A 14,605-nucleotide genomic window follows, 5' to 3' on the forward strand; every position below is an offset into this window, starting at 1 on the left:
CCAGGACCTCCCGAATGGTTGCTTTCAAGGTGATTACTCTTTTTAAGTCTTTTACCCTTTGGGTTTCCATTACATAGAGGGTGGGGATGAGTAACGTCCTCCAAAGGGAGTGGACGTTTGTAAGACATCAACTCAGACAAACTTTCCATCATGCAGGATTGCACCTCCATGTGGAGCATTGCCTTAAATGACCCTTTGTCCAGACCTGGGGTAGGGGCTGATGCCCCATCAGAATCTGATTCGGACATAATAGGGGAATGAAAATGTAATGAAGGGGTTAGAAACAGGTAAGTAACCAAAAGCTTAATGCCAGAGTAAATATCTTTTAAAATTCAATATTAGATAAGCAGTAAATAACCTTTAAATAAAGGGTTAATAATAATAAGAGAGTTAGGTCTCTTTATAGTGAGTTAAATGACAGAAAAATAGCTTAAATCGATGGTTAATGGAATAAACGGCCAAAAGCGCAGAGAAAAGCAGCTGATCGTGTTGGCAAACTGCTCGAGCGCCATCATCTGTTGCTATAGGGACGCCCATTGTGAGTTAAGGTATTGAGGAAAGGCTCTAGGCAATAATAACATGCAACGCGTGTGTTGCCCACGTCCTTTCCTCTAATTTAAAAGTCGGGAAAGACGCGGTAAATCAGCCGGAAAGGCCGAAGAGTGAGCGGACATAGGAGCACTATCGAGGAGAGTGAAGACAGCGCTCCTGAAAGGCACGCGTTATCGGGAAGACGAGCGTGTCAGATATCAGAGGCACGGGTGTCAGCGCTAACGGTAAGGCAAGCGCTTTGGATAGTAAAGGCACGCGCTATCGGTTGAGGTGCCGGGGGGGGGGGGGGAACGGGGGGAGGGGTTGTGGAGGGTGTATCGGGATTAACCGGACACAAGGCTCCAGATTGGGTTCCAATTCATGCTTTCGCATTACCCTCGCCGAACGAGGCGTTGGAGTTGAAAGCGGAGAAGAGAGCGCTTGAGGCGAGAGTAAATTGGTTGGTAAAACCAGGGGAGTAAATAACTATTCACAGACAAGGAGAAGATAAAGTCCAGACAAAAAAAGGGGAAACGATCACCAAGGGCGAACAGGTGAAAATCTCCATAAATTGGAGATTAGTAGGAATGGGTGTGGAAGGGGTGGGTGGAGGCTACACTTCAAACAGACACACCATGAAAGAAAAAGTTAGAAGAAAATAATCTAACATAAGTAAATAAGTTACATAACGTAAATAAGAAAGAGCCAACTTATCTGCTTGGAGCCACATTTAAAAGTGGCAGATTATTGCTGTCTCATGGGCTTTATGTGTTGCCATTGTTCTGTTTTAGAGCTTACTCTATTGTGATGTATGCGGCTGCTTGGGTCTGCGTCTGCAATAAAACACTTTGCATAATGTAGCCTCCGGTCTTGTTATGAAATCTTTAAGGTGCATTTGGACAAACAGAGTTGATGCTTTTCTAAATGGATCTTAAAGATGGCCCGTGTGACTGCACCTTTCCACAAGGGATCTTTGTTAATACCACCCAAAGCGGCTCGTGAGAATCTGGCATGCCTAATTTGCTTCAGAAGTAATCTTGGTGAAAAAGGCCCATTGTTTGCTTAGCGATTATTCCACCTAGGACCATTTCTAAGCACTCATTAGGAAGTTTCCTCCAGTGCTTTCAGAAAGCCTTGCTTTGGGATGTCAGTGTGTAGCTCTGAGAGCCACATCCGAAGAAGGGTTTTTTTATTCAATGAATCTTTGGTTCTGCATCTCAGGGAAATGGTTCTTTACAAAAGGTTCTGGACTTGCTGTATTCGGTTTGCTGTGGTTTGCTGTTCGGCTTAGCTACAGACATTTCTTACATTTACACTTGCTCATAAATAGATATGTCCATGCTTTAAGTCTACACGTATGTTGAGACACTGTTTTGGGAGTGCGATCATCTTTAAGTGGGTACTTTGTCATTTTGCACCCCTGACTGGCATTTGGCAGCATGAACTATCTTGATCTCATATTTGGTGAATAATAGGGTGCCCTTGGGATTGCTAGAACAGATTCTTCCTCTTGCTGCAGACAGAGACCACCAAGCCATTGTTGACCACTGTGCTGCTACAGATGGTACCCTAGATGCTCCTTAGCTCCAAGATCTCTCTCCTCAAGCACTTTTATTCTGCTTCGCTCTCTGTAAAAATGCCTTTTTTGAAGGCACAGATCTATAGGTGATATGCTAACAAAGAAATTTGGTGGGCAAGTGCCAGGCCAAAGCACCATGTACTTCACATTCAAACCTGGCATGGCGGACTCAGCCATTCATCCTTTAGAGGTTGATAAAGTGCGTTCCACAGACAAGTGTAAATAACTGTTAATAATAAGCCCTGCAACGAGTACCTGTTTTCGGGCATTCACTATGTATTGAGCTCCACCTCCTTCCTCTTGGACGATCTTTTCTGACATCAGTGTAGACGTCCAGATTCTCCAGGCCCATCCGGTGCTGGGGCGTAAATAAGCCCCACCACTGTTGCCAAGATAACAGGTATTCATTCACCCAGTTAGAAAACTTACAAGTGAACGGTCTTATTTGGGGGAGAGTTGGCTAAGGGTGAAAGAATAGCAATCGAATGTTGCCAATACCTAACTGGTCAGTTAAAAACACATTTTTGGGGCATCCAGGGAAAGTTTTGACTAACTTTAAACAAGCATTGACAAATTAATAAATCTAGCTTGCAATTTTTGTCCTGAATAAAATATTTTGAAAACAGTTCGCTGCAGTAAATTACATTACGTGATTCATCCGAGGAAAATGCAACCTCCAAAAATCCATACTACCAACTATCCACACCACATAGTTCCACACCACAAAATTCAACAGCACACCACATAATTAAACTCCACTACATAACACAACACAAAATCCAATACTACATAATTACTCTCCATAACACACAATCCCACTACATAATTCCTATACACTAAATACCACATATTGACTATCCGCATAATTCCACTACACACCACATACATCCACTCAATCCGAAAAACGTAAGCAAAAAACATTTACAATGCCAATAGCTCCAACTCTCGCTTGTGCAAGAACTTTTGCGTTACAAATGCTTGTTGCTTTCCTTATTGTTGATTTGTTCCGACATATGTGTACTGTTCATTTACAGGTATTTAAATTTTGTGTTACAGATTACATCCTACAGCCTTTCCTTTCACACTCCATGTACCATCGTGAGATTGTCACATAGGTCACTTTACAAAATCCTCTCACATTGCAGTCAGAGAAAGAAAGGTAAACACCAAATCCCCATGTTAAAAGAATAAGCAGCAATTTGTCAGAAGATATAAATTAGCCTGACATTTGACCTCTGTCTTTGAAGCACAGCAAATGTGACAAGATAAATACAAAATGAAAAGGCAACTTTATTCATTGCACCTTTGCAACCTACCAATCAGCTGCCGACCCGCAGTTTGGTAAACGTGGTTATAGAGCACAATACAATACCCGATTTGCTAAAACAGATATATTTTCAGTTCACAAAGGAATTTTTCAGTGTTTCCTTCAACAGACAACGTAGCATTAAAGCAGTCCCAAGGCAAGCACCACAGAAACTAAATATTTCTTCTCAGAGTAGACAACATAGGGATACAGCCTGCTGGATTTCTATTTGAAGAATAGAGGTTCCTCCCAGGAACATGATTAGTTACTAAAACCCAGGGCACAAGTCCTAAAAATAGAAGTGGGTGGACTCTCCAAGTTAGGTGGTGTCACAGGAAGTGTCATCACGGCAGGAGTGACATCACTGCAGGAAGTGAATTCACATGTGCAGCAGATATATCATTTGCACATATTGCAAGATTTAACAATTGAAGCTGCTCAGTACTTAAGCCTGTGACTTAAGGTCCCTGTATGGAGGAATTAACAGCCCAAATGTCGATGAAGTTTGGCGAACAACTACATTAGTCAAGCCTCCCTATCCGTTCTGTGCTTCTCCCCCAGGAAAATGCTCCATCTGCTCGGTGTTGCTCTCTTCCCCGTGTACTTCCCCCCCTGCAAACTCCCTCCATGCTTTGTGTTACTCTCTCCCCCCTCTGTGTGCTTCTCCCCCTTTCACAATACGGCTCCAGAGTCTATCCTCTAAGTTATTACGAGTTAGTTGGTTAGTTGCATGCTTACCTGGTCTAGTATCATCTCGAATGTAAACATACCAGCCTTGCAAACTCACTTCTTGTACATCAGGGTCACAGTAATTGCAGGATTCTGTGGCCGTAGCGTTTTCCACACAATTATGGATTTCGCAGATAATCCATCATGTGCATATTTTCACACAAAAAGTGTTTCTAGCCAAAACGGATCAAAAGTTACTAAAAACCAGTGCAATTTGTGCAAGTTGGGTGTACACATGTGCACATTGGTTAGCTGCTCTTGAGGTAGTGGTGGGGAGCATATGTATTTGTCCACTGTTTGGGATCTTGTCTTAGATACAGCAAAAAACATCTGATTGGTACTGCTGGGAGATAAAGCAGTCTACCCACGATATCGTGGTTCCAATCCTCATACACCCAACAGAACCCTTCACCTCGCTCCTAGGGTCTTTTGTGAAGCGGTCCTGGAAACGAGCCAGGCCCTGTGGCCAGGCAGATGTGACTGGGGCTTGCCAGTGGGCAAGTCTAATGTGATGCTGCCAGTCTACGACAGAAACCTCAAATTCGCCAGGGAAGTAATCCCCGGATTACCCAAAGTGCTGCACGTCCACACTCACGGGCGACGGTGTGCTATAGAACAGTCAGATAGTAACAATACATTCTATATTACAGTCAAATAGTAACAATACGTTCAGGGATGCATACCATTTTAAAGGAGCACATTACTGAATAATGGAAGGAAGTGACAGAAACATAATCCCCACAAAACACCCACAGCCATACAAGGAAACAGCAATGTTGGTCACGTTCCTCTCCCTCAGCTAGCAATGATAGCTGTTGCTGCAACCCAAAGCAATTGAGCTGGGTCGGTTTTTAAATTATTATTATTTTTTTTTAATAAGAGTGTGTGGTTTAAAAAGTACCTGCCTGATGTGTATTCAGAACTAGAGTGAATTTCCACGAAACTAATTTTCGCGCTTATCTTAATCGCGTGCTACCACTCACTAAAGTTCTTTCAACTTATTTCAACGCCAACGCAAGGAGAATAAACAGAATACCTGTAGAACAGGGAATTTAAATACGTAATGTGCTCTGCGCCCAGCGCTTCATTGCCAAGGTAACAGCAGTAGCAGAGACCCTCACCTCAGCTCTCAAGGATGGGAGAGATAGCGAGTGGGAACTGGTGCCTACGAGAAACCATCATGTCACGACTCATTCAGTAGCCTGAAAAACAAGCATTGGCATAGCCAATAGGTCTCGCTTTTTGGACCGTATAAGTATTTAGCTATGCAGCAGAATATCCTTGGTGCAACAACACCAACTGTTGCATGGCTAAACACTTATAAGGTCCCCAAAGCGAGACCTATTGGCTATGCCAATGCTTGTATGTAAGTTGCATCATGTTTAAAAAACATGAACATTTCTCTGCAAAATATCTGTAATAGACTCCCATGCATTACCCACAAAAAAATATTCAAGGAAATCAAGGAAAACGGCATTTAAAACAATCTGTTTCCGAATTTATCAAGGTAATTAGAGCAAGGCCCTCTGCAGAATAGAGCTGGTTCAATCAGGTGCCTTCCTGAAAGGATGGCACCCTAGGTCTGAGCCCTTTGCCCATGCCTTAAAACGTCTCTGGTCCAGGGTCCACAATCCGGGCACGATGTGTGCGCCCCTCCGGGTCACAGACCAGTTTCTGGACCTCGCATTACCAACTACACACCTAGGCCTCTGCATACACGCTAGATGAGCGTGATAAAAGAGCCAAAGCAAATGTCAGGACACCAGTTTCACTGCAGTCCTGTCAGGCACTGGGGCAGGGGTATGATTGTGTTAGGAGCAGTGCGCCTCACTGTGCCATCAGTACCGCTTACTGTCAACTTGGGATTGGTGCACTTTATCCTCAGGGGTGGAGCAAATCGTGGTGATAGGAGGAATAGTACATCATATTATGAAAAGACTGGAGGCTATTGTCGTGATAGAACTAGTGCATATTATTGCGACAGGGCTGCTGCCTATCGACAGGGTAGTAGGAACGCACCTTAATGTGACAGGACTGGTGCCCATCGTCCTAAGGAGGAAGGGAGAATGTATGGACAACTGTAATAGAGAATAACTATCGCACCTAGAAGGAGCGGGAGATAGTGGAAGGTGAAACATTGTGAAAGACCAAAAGAGATAAACAGTAAAATCAGTCAAATAGAATATACCGAGGTAGCGATGCTACAGAGTCAGTCGTAAGTGGGCCGGAACAGAAAGAGTAAAATAAATAAGAGACCAAGAGAGATGAAATAGAGAGAAAGAAAAAATTAAATAGAGGTTACGGGGAGGCGATTTGGAGAAAGAAGTGCAAAACTCCAGAATTCGAAGGGGGAGAAACGGAGAGTGACTAAGAAAGAGGCAGAGGAAGTGAGACAGGATGGAGCGAGGTTCAAGGCACAGTAATAGGAAAGATAGGAAGGGAAAGAGACAAGAGAGGCACACGACGAAAGAGAAATGAGGGTGTGGTAAATAGTGTGTAGACTAAAAGTAAAGAGGGAGGGAGAGAAGGTCGCAAAAGAAAGACTGACAGTGAAACAGAGGAGGAAACTGAGGAGGCAGAGTGGGCACACAGAGAAGAAAGACTTATGGAAAAGGGCAGACTGCGATAGGAGGGAAGGGTAATTGAGAGCTTAAAAGCAAATGGTTAGTGAGAGACTGCGGAATGCAGGCAGAGGATACACAGGAAGGGGGGAGAATCCGGAAGAAAGAGTTGAGAGAAGGGAGACGGGGAATGGGGCAGACGTGGGACGGGGAAGAAAGAGGCTGAAGGGGGGAACGGCATTAGAGTACAGAGGAAAAAAAAAAGAGTGTTGGGTAAGAAAGTCTGAGTGAGGGCAAATCAGTGGAAGACGGTGGGACGGAGGGAGAGACAGAGAGGAGAAAGAGTAATTGATTGGACAAAACATGAGACAGATTGTGGGATGGATGTGATGAGAAAGACAGGAAGGAAGAAAACTCCGGAAAAAAAGAGAGCCACAAGATGAGAGAGGCTGAGATGGGCTGAGACGGAGGGGAAAAGAGACCGACGCACAGAGTCTGGGAAACAGAGGAGAAGCTGAAGGGGGCTGAGCAGCAGGGGATGACAGAGGGAGGGGCGAGGGACTGTGAGGGAGGAAGAGGAGGAGAGACACTCAAGGAGGAAGGAACAGAAAACACTGAAGGGGAGAGATTTGGGGAGGGAGAGACTGATAGAAGCAGGGAGTGGGCAGAGAAGGGATGGCGGAGGCAGATGACGGCTGCTCACGTGAACGCAAGCGCTAGGCCACCAGGCAGCACTTTGAAAACCCCAATACTAAATGTTTCGGAGCTGCGCATGCGCTGGCTCAGCGAGACCTAATAAAGGGTTATGGAGCACAATGGCGGGACTGCCAAGTTGCAGACACACTCACCCAGTGACGTCCGCTACTTGGTCGCAGATCACCGCGTCTACCGGTAGGTCACCGGCAAGGTTACGAAGTGGTGGGGGCAGGTTCACAGAGCAAACATAACATAACATACCACGTGTATTTGTAAAGCGCACTTATCACCCGTGGGTCTCAAGGCGCTGAATAACAGATGCTTATTGTTACTCAATGGTACTCATTTTATCGACCTCAGATGGATGAAAGGCTGAGTGGACCCACCGGGATTTGAACCTGTGACCATGAGGTCAAACACAGCCCCTGCACTGGATGCATAATTCCACTAGGCCACCAGACCCGGCAAGAGCTGCGATAGGTAGCGCTCAAAATAGGCGGGCAAGTCAACCTACGCAAGTAGGTGCAGGGTGACCGGCAATCACCCGAAAATGTGTGGTTTAGTTGGTGCGCGCTCTTATCACGCTTTGGATGAGCAGGGCAAGGTAGACAGCATTTTGATAAGAAGGGTGGACAGCATCCACCCTGGAAAATAAGTGGGGCAACGCTGTCCACCCGCGTGGTACCTGAACTCGTGCCCTGATAACACCCAAAGATAGTCACGTGCATTCCAGTGAAGACATTTGCACACAGACTTAATTCTCAACTCCATAGGAAGACAGTGCAATTTTATTCAAGCTTAGCACGCAAGATCACTTTTCCTCTGGACCGATGGCTAGGTGGACCTGAAATAGCTTGGGTATGAAGCTATACAATATTCCAAGCAAGAATTAACTAAAGAGTCAGTAAAAACTGATCTTTTTTTTTTTATAGTCAATACAGCACAACCAAATTTAAATTATTACAATATCCTATACATTTCAGGACTGTATACAGAATAGAGGTGTAATATCAATGTGATGAATTAGCAAATCTCCAATTATAGCAAGATAAGATGACCCGATGGAAGTATTGGTACATGTAGTTTTCTTTATTTTCGTATTCAAATTCAAGCGTAAGAGGCAGCCAACACGTGTTTTGTCTATACAAAGTTGGTATTTCAGACTTTTTCAAGGCTAAGGCAAGCGGTCGAAGTAACTTCAATATATCCACTCACTGTCTTGATGTACGTTGGATGGCCCCAAAAATACTATCATATGAATGGGTCAAAAGTAGAAAGGTCCAAAATGTAAAGTTTAGTGAAGGTACAAAATTCAATATTATATGTAGAGTAAATTATGATTGACGTCTTATTCCTTTGAAGAGGTTGAATCTCAAGAACATACTTCCATCGGGTCATCTTGTCTTGCCATAATTGGAGATTTGCTAATTCATCACATTGATATTACACCTCTATTCTATATACAGTCCTGAAATGTATAGGATATTGTAATCATTTAAATTTGGTTGTGTTATATGGACTATAAATATAAGTTGTGATCTGCTTTAGTCACTTTTGGTAGTGAGTGACATTAGTCTCCCAAGCACCCACGCTGGATTTACAGCAATCTACTTATTGGTTGCCCCTAACTATCAGATCCTTTTACTTATGCTTTTGTTTTGAGGTGCGGTAATCCCCCTATAGGGGACACCACTACCAACCTGGTTTAACAAGAACTGATCTGTGTCTGGCTGGGATCAAATTGGCAAGAATTGTCAGTCAAACAGAAAAAAGATTTTCTTTGACGCCACAGACACTTGCAGCTCATTGAAAGAGGTAGGCACTGCTACAAATGTATATCACCAAACATACATGGTTGAAGAAAAGTTGGAAGGGTTTTACAGGTGTCCCATAGATGATAAATTCATTTTAGATAAATTGAGTTTCAGCGAACTCTTGAGCATCCATGACTCAATTTCCAGAGAGCAAGTAGTTACTAAAGATTGCTGAGTTTCTGGCAAGAGATACCATGGCCTGGCAGGCCGGGACGGACTGTTGATAGTGAAGTAAGGACAAATATAATGTGCATATGTTGCCCCCTTGTCTGGAGTGATGCTGAGGGCAAATGGCGATGGACTGGAATTAAGCCAAGCTATTATTAGTGGCTGAGACTACCCATCACCTTTTCACTGTTTTACAGTGCAAGTCTGTTCAGTGTCTCTGTAGTGTTCTCTGTCAGTGTTTACATGGAAACATTAAAATCAACATGCACACAGCATATCATAAGTCACAGGAAATATTGACAGGGATAACTACTAAATTTACGGTATAAAGACGCACTCCTTGCAAAAAAATGTTGTGCCACATCTCACCTCTCTATGCATTTCTTGTCCATCTCCGACGGCTGCCATCTTACATTGGGCAATGCCTGTGCAAAGTGGGCAGCATGCTGACCAGTGCCAGAGGCCACCTCCAGGACGTGGACAGCGGGGGCGTGGGGATCCACGCAGCCTCGGAGCACATCCAGAATGGGCTGTTTGTTTCTATCGGCGGCTGCCGCAGTCAACATCCTAAAAGTCCTTCGAAAAGTAAGAGTAACCGTTGTGAAGGAAGTTGCTACGCTTAAGGGAAGCCCTGTGCAGCGGATGCTAAGAAATCGCAAGGGGACTTAAAATGGTTGAAGAACACACGCACAAAATATACAGAGTGCAAGGACGCTCAAGAAGCGGTAGTCAAAAGCTAGATACTGGCTCCTGAACTGAAACAAGATACGCCCCTTAAAGGTTACTGGGGATTGTAGTTCAAACTAATTCAAACTCGCCGGAAAAAACTACAGAAACCTGGGAAATAGTGTGTTCCTAAACTACAAACCCCACGGAATGTACCCCATTTAAGAGGTTATAAGAGCCCCGAATTACTCGCCCCTTCAAATGTGCATAAACCGATTATTTTTTCCCTACTCTGCGTATTTTCAAATTATGTGTATATATAAAGTGATCACCAGATCTGTGGACAATGTTAGCAAAACACTAAACGTCGAAGTTTACTACCCCAATTTTCAATTTGCGAGCTGCTTGCCCAACGGCTCAAATCTTTAAAGTATATTAAACGTTGGTAAGATGTAAGCGTGCGAAACACCAGAGGGCAGAAAACGGCTAAAAGCAATTAAATTACAAAACAAGTGCGCCGCCCGGGAATCGAACCCGGGTCGCAAGAATGGGAATCTTGCATGATACCACTACACCAGCGGCGCTCATGGAAGCCTCAGGAACACTGCAGAATACAGCGTTAGAACTCAGCATGTCGTCATTCGGTTTATTAGATAAAATCACGTGAGATTTGAGCTATGTCTGAAGGATCCGCCCTATTAGAGTCAGGCAAAGTAAAGTCAAGCGAAGCCGAGCTAAAAGGCGCCTCACTTCAGTTTGCTCAATTACTAAAAGCTGAAAACAATGGTTTATGAAAATAAAATTCGAGGATTGGAACATGGACTTCTTGTCGACTTTGAATCAGCCAGAAACCTTGTATTAAGAACTCTTTATTTACTGATTTTACAGTTGTAACACAACAATTAGAAACAACTAATGCATGTTCAAAAAATCACCTAAAGCCGTATTTTTTCCCTTATAAGTACATATTTTAAACAGTAAATACTAGAAGAAAACACTTTCAAATGTGTTCTACTGCTCCCCTAATGATCCCACACTGATAATAAAAGCAAATAAAGAGTGAAAGGGCATGTTAAAAAAGAATACAGACACTTCAAATAAAGTTTTACTTAAGATTTGTGCAGGTGGGATGAGGGACTTGACATCCAATCCTCTTATCTCGACCACACGGTGGGTTGTGGCCTTCTGGGTCCGCCTGGTCTGGCCCCTTTCCGGGTCATACAGTGGTCGAGTCCACTCCAGGTGAACAGGAATTCAACACCTCCACATTACCCGTAGTGGCCACAAGCAAATGGGAAGGTGGGAAGATTTATGCAGACTTTGACAAAACCCTGAGGATTGCCACACATGAAGGTGTTAGCCCAGAACTCAGCCTTAATCGGTTCATAAGGGAATTACGGGGCACATCACACTGCACCACGCAGTGCCCCCCACAGGCCTTATGCTGGGAGAATACAGGAGGGACACAATTCCTAGATGGTCAAGCGGATCCTTGAACTCAAGCCCTTGAAACGGCGGTCCGTTGTCCGGTTTAATTTCCTCAGACAGACTGAACAGGGCGAACATCTTTCCAGCGCAGGCGCCACATTTGCAAACACCATTGACTCAATGAGCTCCACCACAGGATATTTCGAATGACTGTCCACGAAGACCATGGTGTTCCTTCCATCCAGGAAGCTCCTGAAGTCCATGCTCACCTTGGACCATGGGGTGATACATGAATCCTCCTTAATGACCGGAGCAGGCGTTTCTGGGATGCTGGTAACCTGGAACGCGGTCATTGCTGTACCAAATCGTCCACCACTGCTTCCCTCAAGCGAGACTTAATTTTTGCCATCCCCAATGCCCTCCATCGGTCAGCACTGCTACCCACCGTTGCAGACTCTCAGGGCTGACCAGCCCATGGACCCGCAGAATGAGGTCCTCTTAGGTGGAGCTGAGCTTGTACCGTATCCTCCATAGTTGAGTGAGATGTTCCTCGTCCGGGTCACTCCAGCTGTTGGTGTCCAGAATAAAATCATGCCATGATCCTCGCTGCAGTGCCCCAGAACCTTTGTGTGCACCAGATCACCAGAAGTTGCTTCTTTTATGCCTGGCAGGCTCAATGCTTTCAGGCAGGCTCCTTGAGACACCAGGCGGACGTACTCCTTCGTGGGATTAGCTTCTTTTTCTCATTCCCTTGGTCCGTTGTCCGGTTTAATTTCCTCAGACAGACTGAACAGGGCGAACATCTTTCCAGCGCAGGCGCCACATTTGCAAACACCATTGACTCAATGAGCTCCACCACAGGATATTTCGAATGACTGTCCACGAAGACCATGGTGTTCCTTCCATCCAGGAAGCTCCTGAAGTCCATGCTCACCTTGGACCATGGGGTGATACATGAATCCTCCTTAATGACCGGAGCAGGCGTTTCTGGGATGCTGGTAACCTGGAACGCGGTCATTGCTGTACCAAATCGTCCACCACTGCTTCCCTCAAGCGAGACTTAATTTTTGCCATCCCCAATGCCCTCCATCGGTCAGCACTGCTACCCACCGTTGCAGACTCTCAGGGCTGACCAGCCCATGGACCCGCAGAATGAGGTCCTCTTAGGTGGAGCTGAGCTTGTACCGTATCCTCCATAGTTGAGTGAGATGTTCCTCGTCCGGGTCACTCCAGCTGTTGGTGTCCAGAATAAAATCATGCCATGATCCTCGCTGCAGTGCCCCAGAACCTTTGTGCGCACCAGATCACCAGAAGTTGCTTCTTTTATGCCTGGCAGGCTCAATGCTTTCAGGCAGGCTCCTTGAGACACCAGGCGGACGTACTCCTTCGTGGGATTAGCTTCTTTTTCTCATTCCCTTGGGGCGGATGGTGTGACAGGAAATCCGTCGCGTTTTTGGACCCTTGCTTGTAGACCACCTCAAACTAGTAGTGCTGAAGTTTGATGGCCAACCGTTCGATGCAAGGTGGTGGATGGGATGCCGTGCCCCTGAACAATGGCACCAATGGCTGATGATCAGTAATCATGCTGAACGTTCGCTCACTTAGATACAAATGAAAGTGTCCACATGCCCAATTGATGGCAAGGGCTTACATTTCGAGCTGGGCTTACCTTGCTTTAGTTTGAGTGAGCGCTTTGCTTGCAAACGCCAGAGGTGCCATCTCCCTGGGTCCAATTCCTGTGTAACCACCACCCCAAGGCCTACGAGGCTTGCATCGACCACCAGTTCTGTTCTTTTCTTAGGGGCAAAGTATGGCAATGTTGCCTTGCCCAGGAGTGTAGATTTTATTCTCTGAAAAGCCTCTTCTTCACCTGGGCCCCATACCCAATGAGCATCCACCTTTGTCAGTGCCCACAGTGGTTCCGCAAGGGTTGCCAAGTACAAGTAGGGAATAAACCTTCCACAATAAGTGCCCCTTCCTAATAAACTGTGTGCCTCAAAGACATTGCTTTGTGCTGGTGCCTGCTTGATGGCATGCGATTTTCAGGAGGGGTGGGGGGGTTGGCCTGCACCCCTTTCTGTGGGAAAACATATCAGAAGAATACAATGGTGGTCTGGAAGAAAGAGCACTTCTCCCGATGGAGGGTGACACCTTGCTCACTTATGCATTTTAGGGTAGCAGGCAGGCATTGGTGATGTTCCTCTGCTGTTGTTGAGTAAAATAAAATGTCATCACTGACATTCATGATGCCCTGTAATCAGGACAGTACCTCCCTTATGGTATTCTAGAATACCTCTGCTGCAGATGATATGCCGAAGCTTAGTCACTTAAATCTCTGCAAACCCCAGTGCATTGAGAATGTTGATATGTATAGGCTCTCTTCCGCTAGCTGGAGTTGGTGGTATTCAGCATTGAGGTCCAATTTGAAGAACCACCTAGCCCCGTTCAAGTCTGCTATAATGTCATCCATCTTGGGAGTGATGGGCCTCTCCCTTTTGATGACCCTGTTTGGAAGGCGCTTATCTATGCACAGCCGTACCTTGCCAGGCTGTTTAAGCTTCTCGGCTTTCACCATTGGGATACCCAGGGTGTCGGAACAGACACCTTCTCGATCACCCCTAAGCTTGTCCCGCTCCTGTTCCACAAGTAGCCACAAGTGGAATGGTCCATGGCGATGGCGTTAGGCCACCGGCTTGACTAATGTGTCAATATGTAGACTGATCGGTGTAGCTCACAGGCAGTCCAACCCTTTCAACAGCCTTGGGAACTGGTTCAACAGTTCATTCACCTGATATGTTTACACATTCCTGGCTAATGACACCAAGCCTAGATCTGCTGTATGACACTCAAGCAATGTATCTGCCTCTTTGTCAATAACATGAAAGACTGACTGGTCATTGGACTGGACAGACAACCTCATAGGTCCTTTGAGTGGCAATGGAGTGTTCTCTCAGTACATGTCGATTTTTGAAAGGGACAAGGACAAGGCAGGCCTCGGACGGAGGCGTTGATATTGTGGATGCCCATTACATTCACTGTGGCCCTGGGATTTCTAATTGCTGATGTGGGTTGTGGCTTTCTATGCTACTTCAGGTCTCCTGTGAACGAGATGAGGAACACTTCCTCC

The 14,605-nt window shown here is 45.3% G+C and overlaps 1 protein-coding gene and 1 non-coding gene across 2 annotated transcripts in view; both read right to left on the reverse strand.

The window, feature by feature from the left end:
* Positions 1-10,158, reverse strand: part of METTL26 (methyltransferase like 26) — a 59,318-nt gene extending 49,160 nt beyond the window's left edge. Inside the window, exon 1 of the mRNA XM_078663003.1 lies at positions 9,754-10,158. Coding sequence (XP_078519129.1) covers positions 9,754-9,950 — 197 coding nt within the window. The 5' untranslated portion in view covers positions 9,951-10,158. The remainder of the gene's footprint in view (positions 1-9,753) is intronic.
* A 405-nt stretch (positions 10,159-10,563) lies between these two features.
* Positions 10,564-10,634, reverse strand: TRNAG-CCC (transfer RNA glycine (anticodon CCC)). Its single transcript has one exon. It is a non-coding gene; the product is annotated as a tRNA-Gly (tRNA).
* Positions 10,635-14,605: the final 3,971 nt, after the last annotated feature.

The sequence above is a fragment of the Lissotriton helveticus genome, chromosome 10, assembly GCF_964261635.1.
Source record: "Lissotriton helveticus chromosome 10, aLisHel1.1, whole genome shotgun sequence".
NCBI classification, from domain to species: Eukaryota; Metazoa; Chordata; class Amphibia; order Caudata; family Salamandridae; genus Lissotriton; species Lissotriton helveticus.